This window comes from Bufo gargarizans, chromosome 4 (assembly GCF_014858855.1).
Source record: "Bufo gargarizans isolate SCDJY-AF-19 chromosome 4, ASM1485885v1, whole genome shotgun sequence".
Classification (NCBI taxonomy): Eukaryota; Metazoa; Chordata; class Amphibia; order Anura; family Bufonidae; genus Bufo; species Bufo gargarizans.
In genome coordinates, this window is record NC_058083.1 from 470,425,691 (window position 1) to 470,446,479 (window position 20,789).

Below are 20,789 nucleotides of genomic sequence, written 5' to 3' on the forward strand. Positions count from 1 at the left end.
AAGTTATAACAGTCAGAGATTATTGCTTGATGTTGTAACAGGCAGCAACTTTTTGGGACAGACAGGAGAGGGAGAGTAGGGCCACACACTTAATCATTGCCCTGATGAACTAAGGACTGGTTTTGGTTAAGTAAACTTCTGATAACCATAAAAGACCTTCATGGTTATGTTAAAATTTCTCAAGAGACTTAGCAAGGAACAATATTCCTATCTCATAATGTTATAAATAGAATATGCCACAGCATTATGATTAATAGAGGTTTGAGCTCTGGGACCTCTTTAAATCTAGAGACCAGAACAGCCCATCTCTCGTCAGCATTATTCCTGCACAATAGCATTAACCGCAATCCAGTGCTCAAGCAACTGCAACATAGCCCCATTAAAAGGAATGTGTAAGGGAAATCGTAATTCTGAGGATTGGAGTGAAACATTATATAAAGGGCTAGTTTATGAATTTTTGCTTGCTTAAAGGCTCCAGTAAAGTAAATCATGTCTTGTAAAGCACACCAACTATTCTTGAAGGGACTGCATCAGCTATATTTAATTTTACAAAGTAAAATAGATTGTAATACATATATTTTTTTTCAAACTCTTTTTATTTTCTGATTCTAGATTTTCTTAAATTCTATTTCCTGCACATAATTACCAGTCCTGTCATTTTTTCATGAGCTGCCATTAAAAGCACTTAGATACATGCTTTACAGTAGCCAAATAGACCATAGACACAATGGTCAGCAGGTCATTGTGCAGGGAGGGGAATAAAGGAGCTGTGATCACCAGCTATTGTGAATGGGCGACCCTATGTTGTCTATTCAAAGGTTGTTGTTTTTTTCATTGCCAGGGATGATAGTGAGATGACTGTTGAAAAGTGAACAGGGAGTTTCAAAGTATTATTAGGCTTAGTGAGCAGAGTGAAAACTATAGGATTTTAAGTAGTTTTTTAAAATAGTGATATGGAAAATTAAATATAACATCATCAAAAACTCTTAAAATTACATTTATCTTAGAAACCTGATTTAAACAATAGATAAAGATGACACATTCCCTTTAAAGGTCAATATTCTAGCACAGACTCATCTGTTAAGATCTGGTAATGGCCATACACTAGGTATCCAGTGTAATGTACTGTTAATATAGGTTCAGTGTGTGCACAAGGATTATTTATTATAGGTTATGTGCAGGTTACATACAAAATTAAACTCATACCTCGTACATGCCAACAGTGATGGAGCTCACAGGAGGGGTTGTGTGTATAATCTGTTGCAATATGTTAACATAAGTCTGAATTTCCATGAGATTCTGTTGAGTAAAAAATAGATTAGTACATACATATGTTTTATAGAATCTAAAATTCATTGTTAATGGTGTTAATGGTCATATGATCCATTATCCGTGGTGGTCGGACTAGTTATGGATTAATCTCTTATATCCCTGGAGGTCTTGGTTTGTTTAGGTCTAGCTTTGTCCCTTGTGGTTTTGGGATTGATCTAGGGCAGGGAAGTATAGTATAATTTATTGCTTGTTATATTAACTAGGTTGCAAACCTTTTCAGTGCCTTTTATTTGTTGCAAAGAATTCCAAATCCATTTTTTCCTTAAACATAACCAATGAATTACATGCTGGCTGCCACCACCACTGGGGGAGATCTCTGTCCAGTAATGTATACATTTCTAATTAATAAATCCATATGAAGAGAGCTCTAGAGCTCTCCCTAGCTGCATCAGAATGAGCATCAGCATTTAACCAAATTACTTCTTTTGAATGGCTCATAGGGAAATTTCTGAACCACTTTTATGTCCCCGGTCAAAATTTGTACTATAAGTCTAAATTACCTTTTTATATCGGTCCTTTGCAGCATTAATGTCATCTTGTAGGAACTGCGATTCAATCTGAAGTTCTAGATTACTCAGCAAAGCTTCATCAGCGTCCTACAAAAGATAGGATAGGACATGGTCATATTAAATCTGTTCAAATTCTAGGTTAATTTAAACTTGTAACGCCGTGGAGCAAGGGTACATTGGATTGGACCATGAATGTTTGTGGACATTTGTCCTTATTGCTACTACGCAAAGCCATTCTCTCACTACTTTAGTGCATTCGGAAGGGTTAACTTGCACTATGATTTATGTTGGTTTTTACACTTATACAGCTTTATATTGTTGACCTACATTTTATATGTTTATTGTAATATACCCTGTTGATTTGAACTGTTATTGCAATATATCTGAACTGCAATGTGGAAAGGGTTAATGCACAGCCATCTAATGCTAAAACACTTTGGGATTTTCTATCTAGTGTATGCTATAAGAAGTTATTTATCTTCCACAATTACTATAAGGGACTATGCAAAGTTTTCGAGGGGAAAAATAGATATACTGACATTGTTTCTGTTTAGGCTGTGATTCTCCACTTTATCCTTCCCACTAGAAGGTTAGAAAGGGTATATGAGGAGAGCAGTTAGAGCCCCTAGTTGTCTGCATATGTCGACCAGTGTTTAGTAGGAGAGACTCTGCTAGACTGCATGAGTGACCAGAACAATACACTGAGATGCAGATACTCTGCCGCAGACTCTTTGTCACCAGCCCTTTGACCAGAGGGCAAGCCAGACAACTGAGCCACAGACTCTGAGCCACCAGCCAGTGCATGCCTTTCTCTTCTGCCAGAGAGGAGAATGGAGAAGACACTCTGTGACTTGCCTATATTGTCTTGCACTTGAGTTGCTCCAGTAAAGAAGCACACTACAAACCCAGACTCTCTGGACTTATTTCCCATTGGGGTGCACTATGCCTTACCATCACCTCCAGAGATTAGCAACACAGGCTGACACCTCATGTTGTCTGGGGAGCCCAGCATAGCATTAGGACCACCCCAAACCTCTCTTTTCAAACTGAGCTAGACTCATACGTTTTAAACCTAATCTAAAACTGCCCCCTTCTGCTTTCAAACTAAACTTACTAAACATAGACTCACAACATTGTCTGAGGGAGAACATCAAAGACAGCATGAAGATCTCTACATACTTGATCCGTTTGTTGATTAAGGTCACTTGGTGTTCACATTGGATAGCAGTGCTTTGGAGTAGTCTGTTAATTTGATAGTGTACCTCTAGAGGAATGTGACTCATGACCAAGTGGGCTTAAACTAGAAGCAAGAGGTGCTGTTGGACTGCTGGGATCATCCCCCAATATGTGCCATGTTGCAGTTGTTTTGGTTGCAGCACAGTCTTATATCTTATATGGCATTGATGACTTAAATGGATGATGTCACTTGTAGGGGGCAAGTGGTATACAGTTTGATCTAAATGACTACTAAGGACGTCATGTTCTTTTTAAAATTTTGCTTTGCAGAAAAAAATCACTGTAAAATCATGTGGACTATGTCTGCAACTTTCACTTTGAAAAATGACTTTTAAATACTGTGTGCTATAATTACATTGAGTACAAAAACAGTTGCACTCAGTTTCAGTCTGCAATCTTCAGTCCTTCATTCATTTTCACAATCCATGATATTAAGTTTACAACTAGATCTTAGTTTCAGACTTTTCTCATATGGGTGTATCCCTCCCTGTAATACTTGCTGTATGTGAGACTTGTGTGTCCAGGATGCTGCTGTCTTCCCTCGCTTTAATGTGTCAGCACAATGTCATCGCTGGACTGATTTCCCTTTCTACAGCTCATGAGAGGTCTCCCCTCACTTCTGCTGACTTTCATTGATTCTGAGGAGTTTGTGATTTTATTCCCCTGCAGAGTTTGCCATGGGTGCTGTGGTTTCTCTCGACACTTGTATGCAACCTATGTGATTTACCCTATTCAAACTGTCTTGCATGTGTTTTCCTCCCTATCTACAGCCTATTTGAGCTACCATCTTTGGATGCTCTCCACAATTTGTTCTTCTGTATACAATATTCCCACTCCTGCTATTATCTCTAACACTAAGGGTTCTTTTACACAGGCCGATGATCGTGCAGATTATCGGGAACAAAGCAGACACTCCTGATATCTGTCAGATCGTCAGTGGAGATGAGGGCTACATTTACATGCAGCAATCACCTCCCCTGTATAGGGCAAGCGATTGATATGGTGATCGCTAGTCCCCATAAAGATTAATTATTCCTGCAGCAGATCATTGCTTTGACAGAATGATATGCTACACAGGAATGACAATTTTCAGTACCAGCAGAATGATCACCTGATGAATGGGTGGTGATTGCCTGCATGTTTCACAGAGGCAGATAATAGGGAACCAGCATTTATACAAATGCTCATCCCCAATAATTTGCCTGATGATCTGTTCATGTAAAAGGACCTTAAGACATGGGAGGGGAAAAGCAGAGGGATCCATCAGAAACAGAAGCAGCGCTCGGTTAGATTTAAGTCAGATTCTGGGTGGAGAATATACAAAAATTGATAAGGACATTTTTAATAAAACTATTTAGATAGTTGCTTTATTTTGCATTGATAAGCAATTAAATGATGATTTAAAAAAAAACAGTGCAAAGGTTTCCATAGACTTCTAAGAATTCTGAGGGAATTTTAAACATTCCTGTTGAGTGTATCAAGGATCCAACAATACATAGTTAAAAATGCTCCAAAAAACGTATTACTCTACAATAAAATACATAAAAACAAACCACATTTCATAAACAAACTTCATATCTCCCACATGTTAGTTTATAATATTCCTTTCAACCATCTTAGATCACACACACTGCAGTAAGTCCGACTTCATTCACTATGATGCTTCTACGTCACTCATCACATGGTCTCATTCCTCCTATCCTCACTCTTTCTCTAATGTTCATCCTGGCCAATCACAGGTTACACATTCCTTGGACCGCCCCCCTTCATTCATAAAACTGGCAACTCCCCCCACATCACATGATCCTAATCGACCAATTACATCCTTTTCTAATTACTATCAAAGGTCCTACATCATCAGGGTGGATTTCTACAACTCCAAGATCAGGTAAGACATGGTTTCAAATCAAATTCCACGTTCAGCCCTCTTGGTTGTAGTGTTCACATCCTGTATATCCACTCAACTTCCCGCCTATTTATCTGCTTAACTATATTCCCGCAACGCCAATAGGGTTTAACTTGTTCAACTCCCATAAAAAGTAAGCCACTGGGATTTTGTTTGATGTACTGTTTTAAAGTGCATTGAGACACTATGTGTCTCAAGCCCCTTCCTAATAATTCTAACATGCTCTTGAATTCTTACTTTGAGCTTCCCTAACGTACGTCCCACATATTGGAGGCCACACGGGCACTCCAATACGTAAACAACCCCTACACTCTCACAAGTGATTTGCCCTTTGATCTTCAAGTCTGTGTCTTTTTAATTCAATTGTACATTTTGAGTGTCCCTTTTCTTGTTATCCTTTTTCAGATTTCTACATGGCAGGCAGAACCCACACCAACTAAACTTATTCCCTTTCTTTCCTTTCTTTTGATGATTGGAACTGTGCGCTAGTTTAGTATGGAGGCAGGGAGCCTTTTTAAAAATCATGACAGGTTGCTGTAGAATGTCTTTACCCAACACTGTATCATTTTTCAGAGTGGACCAGTTTTTCTTAATCGCATTTTTGATCAAGCCCGCTTGTGTGTTGAATTGGGTAACAAAAGAAAAGCAAAGGTCTTTCTCGATCTTTTCCCTTCCTCCTTTTTCCTTTGCCTCCTCTATTACTTTACTGCATATGGCTAATTCCTCTGCCTCCTAACCCTTTTCCAGGAAACACTCTTTAATGATCTCACTTTGTATCCTAAAATCCTCTACTTTAGTACAATTCCTAAAAAAAACTTTTTATTTGCCCATTAGGAATATTCTTCAACCATGGGGTGTAATGACAGCTGGAGGTATCTATATACCCGTTCACATCTGTTTTCTTCAAAAAGGTATTAGTTCTAAGTTGGTTGTTTTCAACAAATAGTGTTAGGTCTAAAAAGTTAATAGAGCTCTCGCTAACAGTACTGGTAAAAGATAGATTCCATTGATTGTCATTCAGCCCTTCGATAAACTCGAACTACCCCTGATGAAGCTCGACTGAGCGAAACCCGGGTCGGGTGATTGATCTTTGTATACACTGCTTGCTTTTTACCTGTATATTGTGAGTATAATAAACCCCTTTTACTCCAGTTGATGTGATGGTACTATTTTTTTGCATCCTTGTTTTTTTATTGAAGCCTGCTTCTGTTCATCCTGAAGCAGCGCGGTCCAACCAAGAAACGAATCTGCATGTGTGAACTATTCCCACTTCACGATTGGGACCTGCGACGCATTTAAGGCAACGTACATTTGAGGCTGTTAAATATTGTTTTACTGTTGAAATCTATAGGACCGTATGGCACTGCCAGCCTCATGCACAGAAACAGAGTAGTGTGTTGATCAGCGACTCTCAAAAATGGCATCTTCTTATTTAGAGTAGTTAATTAGTCTGAATTAGAGTAGTTTCACACATGGTATTTTTTTTATGCCAGTGTAGTTTTTGAAGTTGAAACTAAGTGGATCCAGCAAGAAGAAGTCCTTGCAGTATATTTTCATTTCTCTTCCTTTAGCCTTTGGCTTTCGCCCTAAAAACTGCAGAGGTTTTTATCAAAAAAATAATGTGTGTAAAACCACCCTAACATGTCTAAAAATGTTCAAGGGTGCTCACACCCTGCTGCAGTCAATAGATCTCTGAACATTTACTGATGTTTATGAAATGAATTATACTGAAATTTCATTAGCTATGGTTCATAAGGATTAAATGTGAAATTCATCTTCTTGGTATTCTTGTTCTTACTTTTATGCTTTGATATACTGTATGAACTCTGGAATGTGTTTGGCAAAACATAAATGAGATTAATGTTTTGTGATAAAACAGTGTACGATTATTCAGCATTTAAACGTCAAAAACCTTTGTTCATTGAGCCTTCATTGTAAACGAAATTACACAATTGTGCTAATCACTTTAAAGGGAGTCTGTCATGGACTTTTCACTTATAAAACTACAAACAATGGCCATCAGTACTTGGCAACAGCATTTAATTTCTAAACCTACCTATATGTCATTTGGGTGTTGAATGTCCAGGAAAATAACTTTTAGTCATATGCAAAACGGCTTCTAAGTGCCCAGCTGGGCGGTCTTTGCTTTTTAAAGTGCCCAAGCCTACTGCTCTTCCCTAATGTCTGCTCCTTCCCTAATCTCCTAAGGCTTTCTCAAATCTCCCCTGACATCACGATCATATGTCTCCAAATATTGTGCAGGCGCCCTCTGCTGCGCTTACTGCGCACTACACCATTCCCTTTTGTGGGCTATTGCAGTGTCATCACTGCAAAACATTGGAAGTGTTAATGTCACTATGCATTGTCACTATGTTTTCGATACATTGCATTTCATGTATAACCTGACCAATAGGCTGTTTATGGAGAGGGAGGTTCCCTAGTGGCTTGGCAAGGCTAGCACCAGACTGAAGAAGTGAAGCTCAATGTGTAGTGCAGTGTGTGTGTGATGTGAGCTGCAGACAAGTTAGGAACTAGGAAATATGGAGCAGTGCCGAGCCAGGGAAATCTTTACCTGATTAGAAGTTGCAAAAGTGGCAGTTTATGTGCCAGCTCTACATAGAAAGAGACTTTTCAGAAGGTTTAGCAACCATTAAAAAAGAGGACTGCAGAACACCTTGTTAGAGAAGAATAAACACACTTACATTGAGGCTACGGACATCTCTGCATGTGGTGAGAGAATAATAAACTCCCAGTCTCCGCCTTATAAAACCCGACAGAAAGGATCCATTATATACAGACTGTATTCCACTGAGGATACTGGGGTATATAAGTATATCCATAGAAAGAAATATAGCACCTTTTAGGCCAGGAAAGGAAAGACTGTACTGTTTGATTAAAGAGGGAGACTAGCCTTCCATATGCAGCCCTGGGAATTACATATGCCAACTGTGAAAACTGCATTTGACTTGTACAGTGCCTGTGTGACTTATCCTTCAGTAAAGTACAGTGGAGTTCTTGTAACAAACTCGGCTTCATCAAGGTCACATCAACCGTCATCAGGCAGGAGAGCCTTAGAACAAGAGAGTGCCCCGAAGGGAAGAATAGCATGCCTTCTACATCACTGCATGGGTCCAGGGAATACCAGAACTATGAGTACTATTACTACTCCCATCCAGCCATCCACACTATGCATGCCCCTGTGGCTCACTGAACTATTGCCTCTGAAATATGTTTTGCATAAGGTTTGGGCGCTTTGAAAAGTAAAGCCAGCTCTGGGCATTGCATATGAATAAAAGTTTTTTTCCTGGGCAATAAATAACACCCAAATTACATACAGGTATGTTTAGAATGCTTTTTACCATATACCGATGGCCATTGCTGGTAGTTTTATTAATGAAAAGCCACTGTCCAAGTTCCCCAAAAATATGCCCCATGCCACTAAATATAGTAACGAAAAAACAAAAACAAAAAACATGTGACAAGCCAAGACCTAGAAGCATGAGGCAGAAAAAGTTTTGGCACAGCAGGTGGAGTTGCCAGTGAGGCTCCCCGCTAGTGCTACAGGCTACAAGTGAAACTCTGAACTGAGTGGCAATGTAGGCCTGCGCAGAGGACATGCAGGACATCTCATGAGGTACCCTTGTGTCAATACAGACTGTTAAACCAGGAAGCAGAGGCACCATTGTCACTATTGTTACCTGTGAGAGAGACTTGTAAAGAATTTAGTAAAAGCTATGTCTGTGCCATCTTTCCACAATGCATACCCTCTCCATACAAGTTATTTTCTACTTATCCCTTCACACAATCAGAAGACTATATGTAGTGCCCTGGAGCATGGATACTTTGGACTGTGGACATTTACCCATATTGCTGCACTATAAAGCCATAAACTCTCTACTTTATTGCAGTTTGAAGTGTTAACTTGCACTGTGATTTATTCTGTTGTGCGCCCTTATACTGTTTTATATTGTTGAACTGCAGTTATGTGTTTATTTTAATATATCCTGTTCATTTGCACTTGTATTACCCTATAGCTACACAGCACTGCACTGTGGAAAGGGTTAATGCACAACCAGCTAATACTGAGAGACTTTATACGTTTTTACCTATGCATAGTTTTGTAGGGAAAAAACAGACACACTGACATTCTGACTTTGTAGTTTAGCTCTGGTGTTTATGTCTGGAGACTTGTTTATGTCTGGAAAAACTACTTATTTAATCCCACAGACTTGCATTGACTCTCTATACAAGTCTATGATAGGCAATGTTTCTGTTTAGGCTGTGCTTCTCCACTCCATCCCTGCCACTTGAAGGTTCTAGTTCAGCTAGAAACTGCATATAAGGAGAGCAATCAGAGCTCCTAATTGTCTACAGATAGGGACACATGTTTGGTAGGAGAGACTTTGCCAGACTGTATGAGCGACCGGAAGAAGATGCTGAGATGGAGATACTCTGCCTCAGATCCTGGGTCACCCGACCTAAAACCGGGGAGCCAGCCAGACGACTGAGCCAAAAACCTTGGACTATAAACCTTTGGCCAGGAAGCCAATGTTCTGAGAGAGGCATACAGCAAGCTCAGGCCTTTCCTTAGCTTAAGGCCTCATGCACACGACCGTTGTGTGCATCCATGGCCGTTGTGCCGTTTTCCATTTTTTTTCGCGGACCCATTGACTTTTAATGGGTCCGTGGAAAAATCGGAAAATGCACCGTTTTGCAGCCGAGACCGTGATCCGTGTATCCTGTCCGTCAAAAAAATATGACCTGTCCAATTTTTTTGACGGACAACGGTTCACGGACCCATTCAAGTCAATGGGTCCATGAAAGAACACGGATGCACACAAGATTGGCATCCGTGTCCGTGATCCGTGGCCGTAGGTTACTTTCATACAGACGGATCCAAAGATCCGTCTGCATAAAAGCTTTTTCAGGGCTGAGTTTTCACTTCGTGAAAACTCAGATCCGACAGTATATTCTAACACAGAGGCGTTCCCATAGTGATGGGGACGCTTCTAGTTAGAATATACAACGAACTGTGTACATGACTGCCCCCTGCTGCCTGGCAGCACCCGATCTGTTACAGGGGGCTGTGATCCGTATAATTAACCCCTCAGGTGCTGCACCTGAAGGGGTTAATTGTGCGTATCATAGCCCCCTGTAAGAGATCCGGGGCTGCCAGGCAGCAGGGGGCAGACCCCCCTCCCTCCCCAGTTTAAATTTTATTGGTGGCCAGTGCGGCCCCCCTCCCTCCCTCTATTGCATTAATAACATTGGTGGCCAGTGTGCGACCTCCCCCGGCCCCCCCTCCCTCCCTCTATTGTAATAAGAACATTGGTGGCCAGTGTGCGGCCTCCCCCGGCCCCCCCTCCCTCCCTCTATTGTAATAAGAACATTGGTGGCCAGTGTGCGGCCTCCCCCGGCCCCCCCTCCCTCCCTCCCTCTATTGTAATAAGAACATTGGTGGCAAGTGTGCGGCCTCCCCCGGCCCCCCTCCCTCTATTGTAATAAGAACATTGGTGGCCAGTGTGCGGCCTCCCCCGGCCCCCCCTCCCTCTATTGTAATAAGAACATTGGTGGCCAGTGTGCGGCCTCCCCTCTCCCCCCCCCCCCGATCATTGGTGGCAGCGGAGTTCCGATCGGAGTCCCAGTTTAATCGCTGGGGCTCCGATCGGTAACCATGGCAACCAGGACGCTACTGCAGTCCTGGTTGCCATGGTTACTTAGCAATAGTAGAAGCATCATACTTACCTGCTGGCTGCTGCGATGTCTGTGTCCGGCCAGGAGCTCCTCCTACTGGTAAGTGACAGTTCATTTAGCAATGCGCCGCACAGACCTGTCACTTACCAGTAGGAGGAGCTCCCAGACGGACACAGACATCGCAGCAGCCAGCAGGTAAGTATGATGCTTCTACTATTGCTAAGTAACCATGGCAACCAGGACTGCAGTAGCGCCCTGGTTGCCATGGTTACCGATTGAAGCCCCAGCAATTAAACTGGGACTCTGATCGGAACTCCGCTGCCACCAATGATCGGAAGGGGGGAGGGAGAGGGTAGGTCGCACACTTGCCACCAATGTTCTTATTACAATAGAGGGAGGGAGGGGGGCCGGGGGAGGCCGCACACTGGCCACCAATGTTATTAATGCAATAGAGGGAGAGAGGGGGGCCGGGGGAGGCCGCACACTGGCCACCAATGTTCTTATTACAATAGAGGGAGGGAGGGGGGGCCGAACTGGCCACCAATGATTTTCAAACTGGGGAGGGGGGGTCTGCCCCCTGCTGCCTGGCAGCCCTGATCTCTTACTGGGGGCTATGATACGCACAATTAACCCCTTCAGGTGCGGCATCTGAGGGGTTAATTGTGCTGATCACGACCCCCTGTAAGAGATCGGGTGCTGCCAGGCAGCAGGGGGCAGTCATGTACACAGTTTGTAGTATATTCTAACTAGAAGCGTCCCCATCACCATGGGAACGCCTCTGTGTTAGAATATACTGTCGGATATGAGTTTTCACGATGTAACTCATATCCGACAGTATATTCTAACATAGAGGCGTTCCCATGGTGATGGGGACGCTTCAAGTTAAAATATACCATCGGATTGGAGAAAACTCTGATCCGATGGTATAAAAGGGACTCCAGACTTTACATTGAAAGTCAATGGGGACGGATCCATTTGCAATTGCACCATATTGTGTCAACGTCAAACGGATCCGTCCCCATTGACTTGCATTGTAATTCTGGACGGATCCGTTTGGCTCAGCACGGCCAGGCGGACACCAAAACGACTTTTTTTTCATGTCCGTGGATCCTCCAAAAATCAAGGAAGACCCACGGACGAAAAAACGGTCACGGATCACGGACCAACGGAACCCCGTTTTGCGGACAGTGAAAAAATACTTTCGTGTGCATGAGGCCTAAAACCTTTTTCTGCCAGGATGCAGACTGGAGAACCTAGCTCTGTGATGTGCCTGTATTGTTTTGCACTTAAGTTCCTCCAGTAAAGAAGCACATTGGGTTACTGGAAACCTTGACTCTGGACTTATTTGCTATTGGGATGCACCACACTTATTGGGATGCCCCACACTTTACTATCCCTTTCAGATAGCAGCAAAACATGGTGACACCTCAATGGTGTCCTGAGGACCCAGTGTAGCATTGGGGTCACTTCAAGCCCAGCTACTGCACTGACAGTTGTTCTAATGTTAGAAGTAGAAAGAGGCATACTGTATCACCTGTTGCATTACTGGCAAAAACACAGTACAGTAGTGGTATTAGACTTTAACTGCCTGACTTTGACAATAAAAACTAAAAAGAAATCTTAGAATCGATCCCACCATTCCCACAGCATTGCTTTAGAGGTTTGCAGCTCTTTACTTGTTCCTTTAATATCAATTACATTGAAAGCATGTCCTCATTTCTGTGATCTGACGTCTGGCCAACATTAAGACAAGTGAGAACATTCAGGATCACATATGGTGCAATACTGAGCCAGGACAAGGCTATCACATTACTAATTGGGAGAAAGTCTAATAAAGTAAACTTTTTTCTTTTTCTTTTCCACTTTGGCTTTTACTTTATCTTTAATGGAATTTTTATTGAATTGTTTAGTATACATGTCCTGGAACCAGTTGTACAGCTGTGCAGCATAATTAAATAGATAAAATGCTGGGGTCTCATTGGTACAACTAGCAATAAAAATCTGGACCAAGGAGAGCATAGGAGGTAAAAGACATGCTGAATGTGACACAGAAGCATGGGTAAAGCCTTCTGGTTGATGTGGTTTATGTGCAGCTGTTTTGCTTGATAGAATGGTTGTGAATTTGCTTTATTCTTCTCCTTTATCCTCTAGGTGATGTTTCTTAATGGATCAAATGATGAAAATAAAATAAATGATATTAATAAAAAAATGTGACCAATCATGCACAATGTCTTAAAGTAAATCTGTTGCATGGATTATCACTAATAAAGTAAAACTATTGCCATGTAATACCTCCTTTCCTGAAGAACATTCCATTCCATATCCTCCAAGATGCAAATTACGCAGTAAGGTGCCCTTTCCCCGCTACGTCACTGACGAGAGGTAACGCTGCCCACACTTGCCTTCAGCTTCACTGAGAAATATTGCGCAGCCGCAGTACCAGTCTGCCTGCACTTCATGTCCTGCTGAGGACATCAGCCTCAAATGTGTCACTGGGCATGCGTCTCGGCAAGATTTCTCAGCGAAGCTGAAGGCAAGTGTTGGCGACGTTACCTTGCAACAGTGATGTAGGGGTGGGGCGGAGGCAACGGCGCTGATGGGGGCGTGCAGTCTCAGCTCAGGAGAGGCGTGCTTGGGCTATGCTGGAGGGCGGGCCTGGGCACTAGAGGGTGGCATTCCTGGGCATCGTTTAAAGAAAATAAGGCCCCTCTGGGAACCTTACTGCCTAATTTGCATATTATACAAAGATGATTTCCACAAGATATAAAACAAGAAACACTGAATGGAAGGTACATCAGTGAAGGAGGTATTATATTCTACATGGCAATAGTTTTACTTTATTAGTGATAATCCATGTGACAGATTTACTTTAAGATATTTCTTAGACCAATATCCACTGTAGGGGTCAATCTCCACCATGGGCCATTAGCTTTACTGAGCACCTTGCTTCTGTATATTGAACAACCCAATGACCTTTCATATCTAGGGGGTGAAAAATGCATAGGAGAAATTGCAAGGAGCTCATATTAGGGGGCCCTTCAGGGATAGTTTGGTAACGAGGGATCCCATTTCAGACTGGAATCCTTAACTTTGTTAACGCAGTACAATATATAATTAATAATAATTTTGGGCAGTTCATTTTCTATATCCGGTGTAAGAGGGGTATGTTATGAATGGTTTGGCAATGATGATCAAATGTTAATGTTGCTGTACTTGCATTTTAGTATAATGCTATTTTCACTGTTTGGTGATCAGGTATTCTCATGTGATCAGATGATGATCAGGAGCTTGTGTGGGCACTAAGTCAGGCATGAATCCAGCAGAATGGAGGCAGGAGTCGCGGTCCTGGACAACAGTCTATAGTAGGTTAGTCAGGCATAGGGTCTCCCTCATTGGGGATCTTATGATAGTTGGGAAACATGGCACATATACATTGCGCTAGACATTCTTGTAGGCAGGGCAGAGGACTTAAAAGGATGGTTAGTTGGTGTCACCGGTTGCTGGGCAGATTTCTGTGTGTATGGATAAACACCCGCTTGCTGTAAATTTAACCAATGTGCGAAAAAATAAAAAAAAGAGAGAGGATAACTGCAGGAAAACAGAAGGCTGGAGAGAAGCATGACACAGAGACAGGTTTGAGCTAGTTGCCCTGAGCCAAATCAGACAGCCAAGCAACTGTAAGTGCCTGCAGCAGATGGAGTTTCCGAGGAACTGTAAATTCTGGCAGGAGATGCAGTTGCAGAGGTGGAGTTGCTGAGGAACTGTGAGTGCTGGCCGTGCATGGACACTGGGGCAGAAGTGGGCCCCATGAAAACTGTATAGATGCAGTAAGTCCACAGAACCAGAGAGGGAAAGATAGAGGAGCTTATCTTCTAGAGAGTCACCACTGCAGAGCCAACCTAGTTAGATCTTGTGATTTGTATGAGTGGCTTATATTTGCCCCAGAAGAAGTGGTGACAATTAACTTTCTTCCTTTCGATTGAACATCCTTTGTGATAACCATCAAGCGTTGTGCCTCTGTTTGATAAATTTTTGCCTCATGTTCGAGTGGAAACCGATAAGGACATGTGTCTTATGAGAAACAAAGCTTGTGCTGGATCAACAGCAAATTGTGTTGAGATATTGTTGACAGGTGCAGCACCGCTCCCCTGGCGCCCCACTTCAGCAACCTTACAACAGTGACTGGTTTGTTTGTGATTAACTGCAGGTATACTCGAATATTTCCAGGCTGTATTGAAACTACAGTGAATGCAGACAAGGGTGTACACAGATCTCATAGGGCCCCATAGCAAAACTTAGTATGGGCCCTGCTGCCCCAGCCAGTTTTCCAGTACGTGTGTGTCAATCACTTCCAGGCAATGCAGAGTGTAAAGCGCAATGCCTGGGATTTCTGATGAGTTTGTCTTTTTTTATTAAGTGGAAGATATTTTATTTAAAAAAAAGTCACCCTCAGCCTCACCCACTTTATCCAACTTCTATGTCAGAAAAAGTGGAACTGGTGCTTCATAAATATGCTTGTCATTCTGAACACTGTATTTCTTAATGTATTCACATCAAACAACTGCCATAAACACAATGATAAATCTCCTGATTCCCGTTTAAAACTGTCTGCCTTTCGCCACCATTAGGGGGAGCTCAGTCTATAAAAATGTATGCAGTTACTATTGACTGAAATAAAAGCTGTAATAATCTGTTTGCACTGCACTTCCCATAGTGGTGACTGCATGAAAATGCTGAATTTTCAGATTGGGAAGCAAAGGAGTTCAGCTTCAGGCCCCTCCTTCCACCTAGGCTCCATTGCATTGCTTCCATTGAAGGTACACCACCACGGTTGTACCCGGGTCCAACAGTATTATAAATAGCATAAGGTTGCTGGTGGCTGTTACAGATTTTGTATTGGGGCCCAGGGCCTTCCATATGTGTTAAGCTGAAATCATAAAAAAGTAAAAACATGTTTTTAAAAATATATAAAAAAAATAAAGAATTCAAAGATCATATAATCTCCTTTCCCCATTTTGTATGTAAAAATTAACAAACAATAAAAAAACATCATTTGTATAGACGCATCCCATAAATATCAGAATATAAAAGCTATTATCCCATTAGGTGAGCGCCGTAATGGAAACAATAGCTGAATATTTTGTTGTTGCTTTGTTTCTTATAAAAAAGTAGAATAAATGTAATCAATATATAAATATAAATAAATAAATATAATCAATATATACCCCAAAATATCAATAAAACTACAGATTGCCTTGCAAACACTGAGCTCTACAGACAAACATCTAAAAAAAAATTATGGGTGTTAGAATATGGCAATGCAAATAAAGATTTTTTCCAAATTTTCTTTTTTTAAGTATTACAACATAAAAAGTATATAACTGTGGTATTTCTGCATCCATATTGACCCATGGAATAAACGTAATGTGGCATTTTTCTGCACAATAAATACTGTAGAAATGAAACCTGTAAAACAGTGGTTCACTTGCATTATTTTCCAATCTCTCCCCATTAATATTTTTTTCTCCAATACATTCTATTGAATATTAAATTGAGCTATTAGAAAACAAAACAAGTTCAAAAGAAAATATAAACTGAAAAATGATGCATTTTAAAGGGCAGGAAGTAAAAAAAAATGATAAATGTTTATTGTAGGAAAGGGTAAAAGGGGTGTACAGGATTTTACTATTGATGCACTCATAGGCCATTAACACAAGATCAGTTGGCCTTGGCACACTCACCAGCCAGTCAGTGGTCTCAAAGTAGCTCCAGCGCCAGAAGTCAGCATTGTCACCAATGTGTAGTGGACTCAGCTGGTAACTGCAGTGCTGCCCCCATCTCAATGTCAAAGCTACTCTGAAACAGCTGATCAATAGTAATAGTAAAATCCTGGAGAACCCCTTTACGTTTTTGCTCTGCCTGGGTTTAATCCTGCAAAATAACTACTATTTTATTCTACTATGAACCAGGGATGTGTTATTACTATATGTGTATATGTATTTATCTATTATTAGGGACAGAATTGGCTTTTTGGTAGGCTTTAATGGAATCCAATCAGATGGTATGTTTTAGATATTATATGTTAAAGAAGTCTGCCCCAGTTTATATTTATGATATGGAGTACATTAAAGAAAATATATGACTGGAGGTAGAAATAGAAAATTACCATGTTTCACACTTGTTTGATGTTCAGGAACAAAACCACAGCTTCTCGTTTCGACAGCTAAGTGTGAACCTGAACCATAATTGATAGAGGACATGTTACAGCGCAATCCATTTTTCATTAGACCTTTGTTCAGTTCATAAAGACTGAGATTTATAAAAAGGTAAATGCAAGGATCAATAAAAATGAGCTGTGAACATAATAAAAGCATCCGGGGGGATAAATACATGTTTTATCTGGACCCAGTTATTTCTTCTACTAGTTGTAGTAATACATCTCATCATAAAGCTTGATTTTGGGGTTGGACGTCATTCACAAGGTATACATGCCACCTTCTATAAATGACCCAAGTTACCAAGAGTTGCTGACTTACCTTATTAAGTCGCTCCAGATTATCTTTCAGGAATAGCTGATATTCACATTCATTTTTGTACCTGTGAATTGCCAAAATAATCCATGATATATGGGTTTGTAAAACATTCATAAAAGCATTCTAGCGGTTAGATTCAACATGCAACATTCATCTTCAGTGATGAAAAAGTGAACTTCCCCTAAATATGCATAAATAATAACATGCTGAGTGTCTGCAATTGCCACTAGAGGGAGCTTATTGCATACAGTCATGCTTGTTGGATCGTAATATTACTACAGTAAGCACTGAACTCCTATGCTCCCTCTAGTGGCAGTCTTATTTCCTCTTTTAATTCAGTGTCTATGGAGGTTTTGTGGAGCCCTGTTCTAGAAAAACAAACGTGTTGGGAGAGATGATCCTGTCCTCTTTAACTTGTTTCCGACCACCTTATGACTACAGTATATATGTCAACAGTCAGGACTTTAAATATGGTGCCTACTCGTAAGTCGCAAGGTGAGCGTGCTGTTTTAAAGAGCAGGCACCGGGACTAATGTATACGATCGCCAATAACATCAATCACATACATTTAACCCCTCAGATGCCACGGTCAAATGTGACCACAGCATCTGTGAGGATAAAAACCTGGGGCCATGCACAGACTCCCCCTAGTGAGGATCAGGGGAGCTGGATGCAATGTGCGGCAGCCTCTGTCCTCCTGAGTTACACGAGGCTGACACACATTAGTTCCTATGAAGAGCCTACCTGTGGAACTTAGTGTAATTCTCAAAGACTCTAATGCTAGGGCATTGGGTTCTATGAGAAAGGCAATCTAATGAATGCTTGTTATGGTTCCCTAGGGGAACTATTAAAAAGTGTAAAAGAAAAAAGTTTTTAAGAACATTAAAAAAAGAGAAAATCATCCCCCCTTCCCCAAAATGAAAATAAAAATACATAAACAAGTAAAAAAATTAACATCATGGGCATTGCTGTGTGCGAAAATGCCTGTACTATTAAAATATAAAAATATTTATCCTATACAGCAAACTACGAAATGGCAAAATAGTTAAAATGGCCGATTCACCATTTTTTCAGTCGCTTCACTAAAAAGAGATTTAAAAAGTCATGCCCCATAAAAAATTAACCCTTACACAGCTCCATACACATAAAAGTAAAAATGTTGAGGGGTCAAAATATGGTGATGCAAAAACAAAATTTATTGTTTGAAAACTCAATAAAAAGTATACATATGTGGGATTATTGTAATCGTACTGACCCAGAGAATGAAAGTATGAAGAGAATGAAAACCACTCAACTCCCTTATTATGTCCCTTATAATGTGTACCCGTACACAAATACCACCTTATAATGTGTGCCAGTACAAAAAAATTCCACCTTTTGTGGGCCAGTACAACAATTCCCCCTTTTGTGTGCCAGTACAAAAAAGCCACCTTATGCATTTTTGTTCTGACACAAATTATAAAGGGCTATTTGGGCACTGGCACACATTATAAGGGACATATTTTTGTACTGCGCTAATGGCATGGCCACTTACTTCAGAGACAAGATTGGCAGTATCCGGCAGGAAATAATCTCCCAGTCCCAAAATAATTTCAATCCTCCTCCCTCCAATTCCTCCAGATGCTTTCTCTCCTCTTTTGACCCTATAACAGAGGAAGAAGTCTCCAGGCTTCTCTCTTCTTCTCGACTCACAACCTGTAGCAGTGATCCTGCTCCATCACACCTCCTCCAGTCCCTCTCCCCAGCTGTCATCACTCACCTAACTACAATTTTTACATCTCTCTCTCTCTTCCGGTATCTTTCCCTCCTCTTTCAAACACTCTATTATCACCCCACTACTAAAGAAACCATCTCTTGACCCAACCTGTGCTGCTAACTACAGACCTGTTTCTAACATCCCCTTCATCTCTAAACTCCTTGAACGTCTTGTCTTCTCTCACTTAATAAGCTATCTCTGTGCAAACTCTCTTCTTGACCCCTTACAATCTGCCTTTCGCCCTCTTCACTCTACAGAAACTGCCCTTACTAAAATGTCTAACGATCTCCTAACAGCAAAAAGAAATGGTGACTATTCTCTACTGATTCTGCTGGATCTCTCTGCAGCGTTTGATACCGTAGACCAAAAACTCCTCCTCACCATGCTCCACTCAATTGGCCTTAAGGACACTGCTCTCTCTTAGTTCTATTCCTATCTCTCTGGCCGCTCCTTTAGTGTATCATTCACTGGCTCGTCTTCTTCTCTTCTTCCTCTTGATGTCGGCATTCCTCAGGGCTCAGTACTAGGTCCTCTACTCTTCTCCCTCTATACAGCCCCCATCAGACAGACTATCAGTAGATTTGGATTTCGATACCATCTCTATGCTGACGACACCCAACTATACACTTCATCCCCTGACATCAGCCCTGCTTTACTCCAAAACACCAGTAATTGTCTGGCAGCTGTCTTTAACATCATGTCCTCTCTGTATATAAAATTGAAGCTCTCAAAAACGGAACTTCTTGTCTTTCCCCATCTACTAACTCTGCAGCACTATGATAACTCCTGTGCAACATGTCCGCTGTCTTTGGGCCACATTTGACTCTGATCTTTCCTTTGTTCCCCATATTCAATCACTTACACGCGTTTGTCGTCTGCACCTCAAGAATATCGCCAGAATCCGCCCTTTTCTTATGGTGGAAACTCTTGTTGTTGCCTTGATTCATTCTTGTCTTGACTACTGTAACGCATTACTAATCGGTCTCCCTCTCACTAAACTCTTCCGCCTTCAGTCTGTCCTAAATACTGCAGCCAGGCTCATCTATTCATCCAACCGCTACACTGATGCTACTATTCTGTGCCAGTAACTTCACTGGTTGCCCATCCACCACAAAATACAGTTCAAACTTCTCACCCTCACCCACCAAGCTCTCCACAGTGCTGCACTTCCATACATCTCCTCCCTCATCTCCATCTACCACTCTACCTGTGCTCTCTGTTCTGTTACGACCTAAGATTAATAACCTCCATATTTCATACCTCTTACTCCCATCTTCAAGACTTTTCTCGAACTGCACCTACTCTTTGGAATACTCTGCCCCCGAATACTAGGTCAATTCACAACTTTTCCACCATCAAACATGACTTAAAAACACATATTTTGTTAGGCAGGCTTATCAAGCTACCTAAAATGACTTTTCCCACACTAAACATTTCCCCAACCTACTCCTCTGGCCTAAACTCGATCCTCTAGTAGTCCCAAACCCAAAGCAGATCGGCCGGCACCACTTCTGTCAGTTCAATAATGGCTCAAATCCTACTTATCACAATCAACTACCTTATGTGTCACCCTCAATTCCTCATAGATTGTAAGCTCTTGAGAGCAGGAACCTGACTCCTAGTGTTTCAGTTGCATATTAGCCAGTTAGTTTTGTTTCGTACATGAACCCTATGAATTTGTAAAACGCTGCGGAATATGGTGGCGCTATATAAATAAATGTTATTATTATTATTATATTATTACTGGTGCACATTATAAGGGGGTATTTTTTTGAATTGGCACACATGATGTGGGATTTTTTTGTACTGTCGTACATTATAAG

The 20,789-nt window shown here is 41.3% G+C and overlaps 1 protein-coding gene across 1 annotated transcript in view; it reads right to left on the minus strand.

Moving 5' to 3' along the window:
- BFSP1 (beaded filament structural protein 1) overlaps nucleotides 1-20,789 on the minus strand; it is a 43,043-nt gene that overhangs the window by 13,311 nt on the left and 8,943 nt on the right. The window contains exons 2-4 of the mRNA XM_044292458.1: nucleotides 17,214-17,274; nucleotides 1,833-1,928; nucleotides 1,207-1,299 (exon numbers count right to left, since the gene is read on the minus strand). Coding sequence (XP_044148393.1) covers nucleotides 1,207-1,299; nucleotides 1,833-1,928; nucleotides 17,214-17,274 — 250 coding nt within the window. The remainder of the gene's footprint in view (nucleotides 1-1,206; nucleotides 1,300-1,832; nucleotides 1,929-17,213; nucleotides 17,275-20,789) is intronic.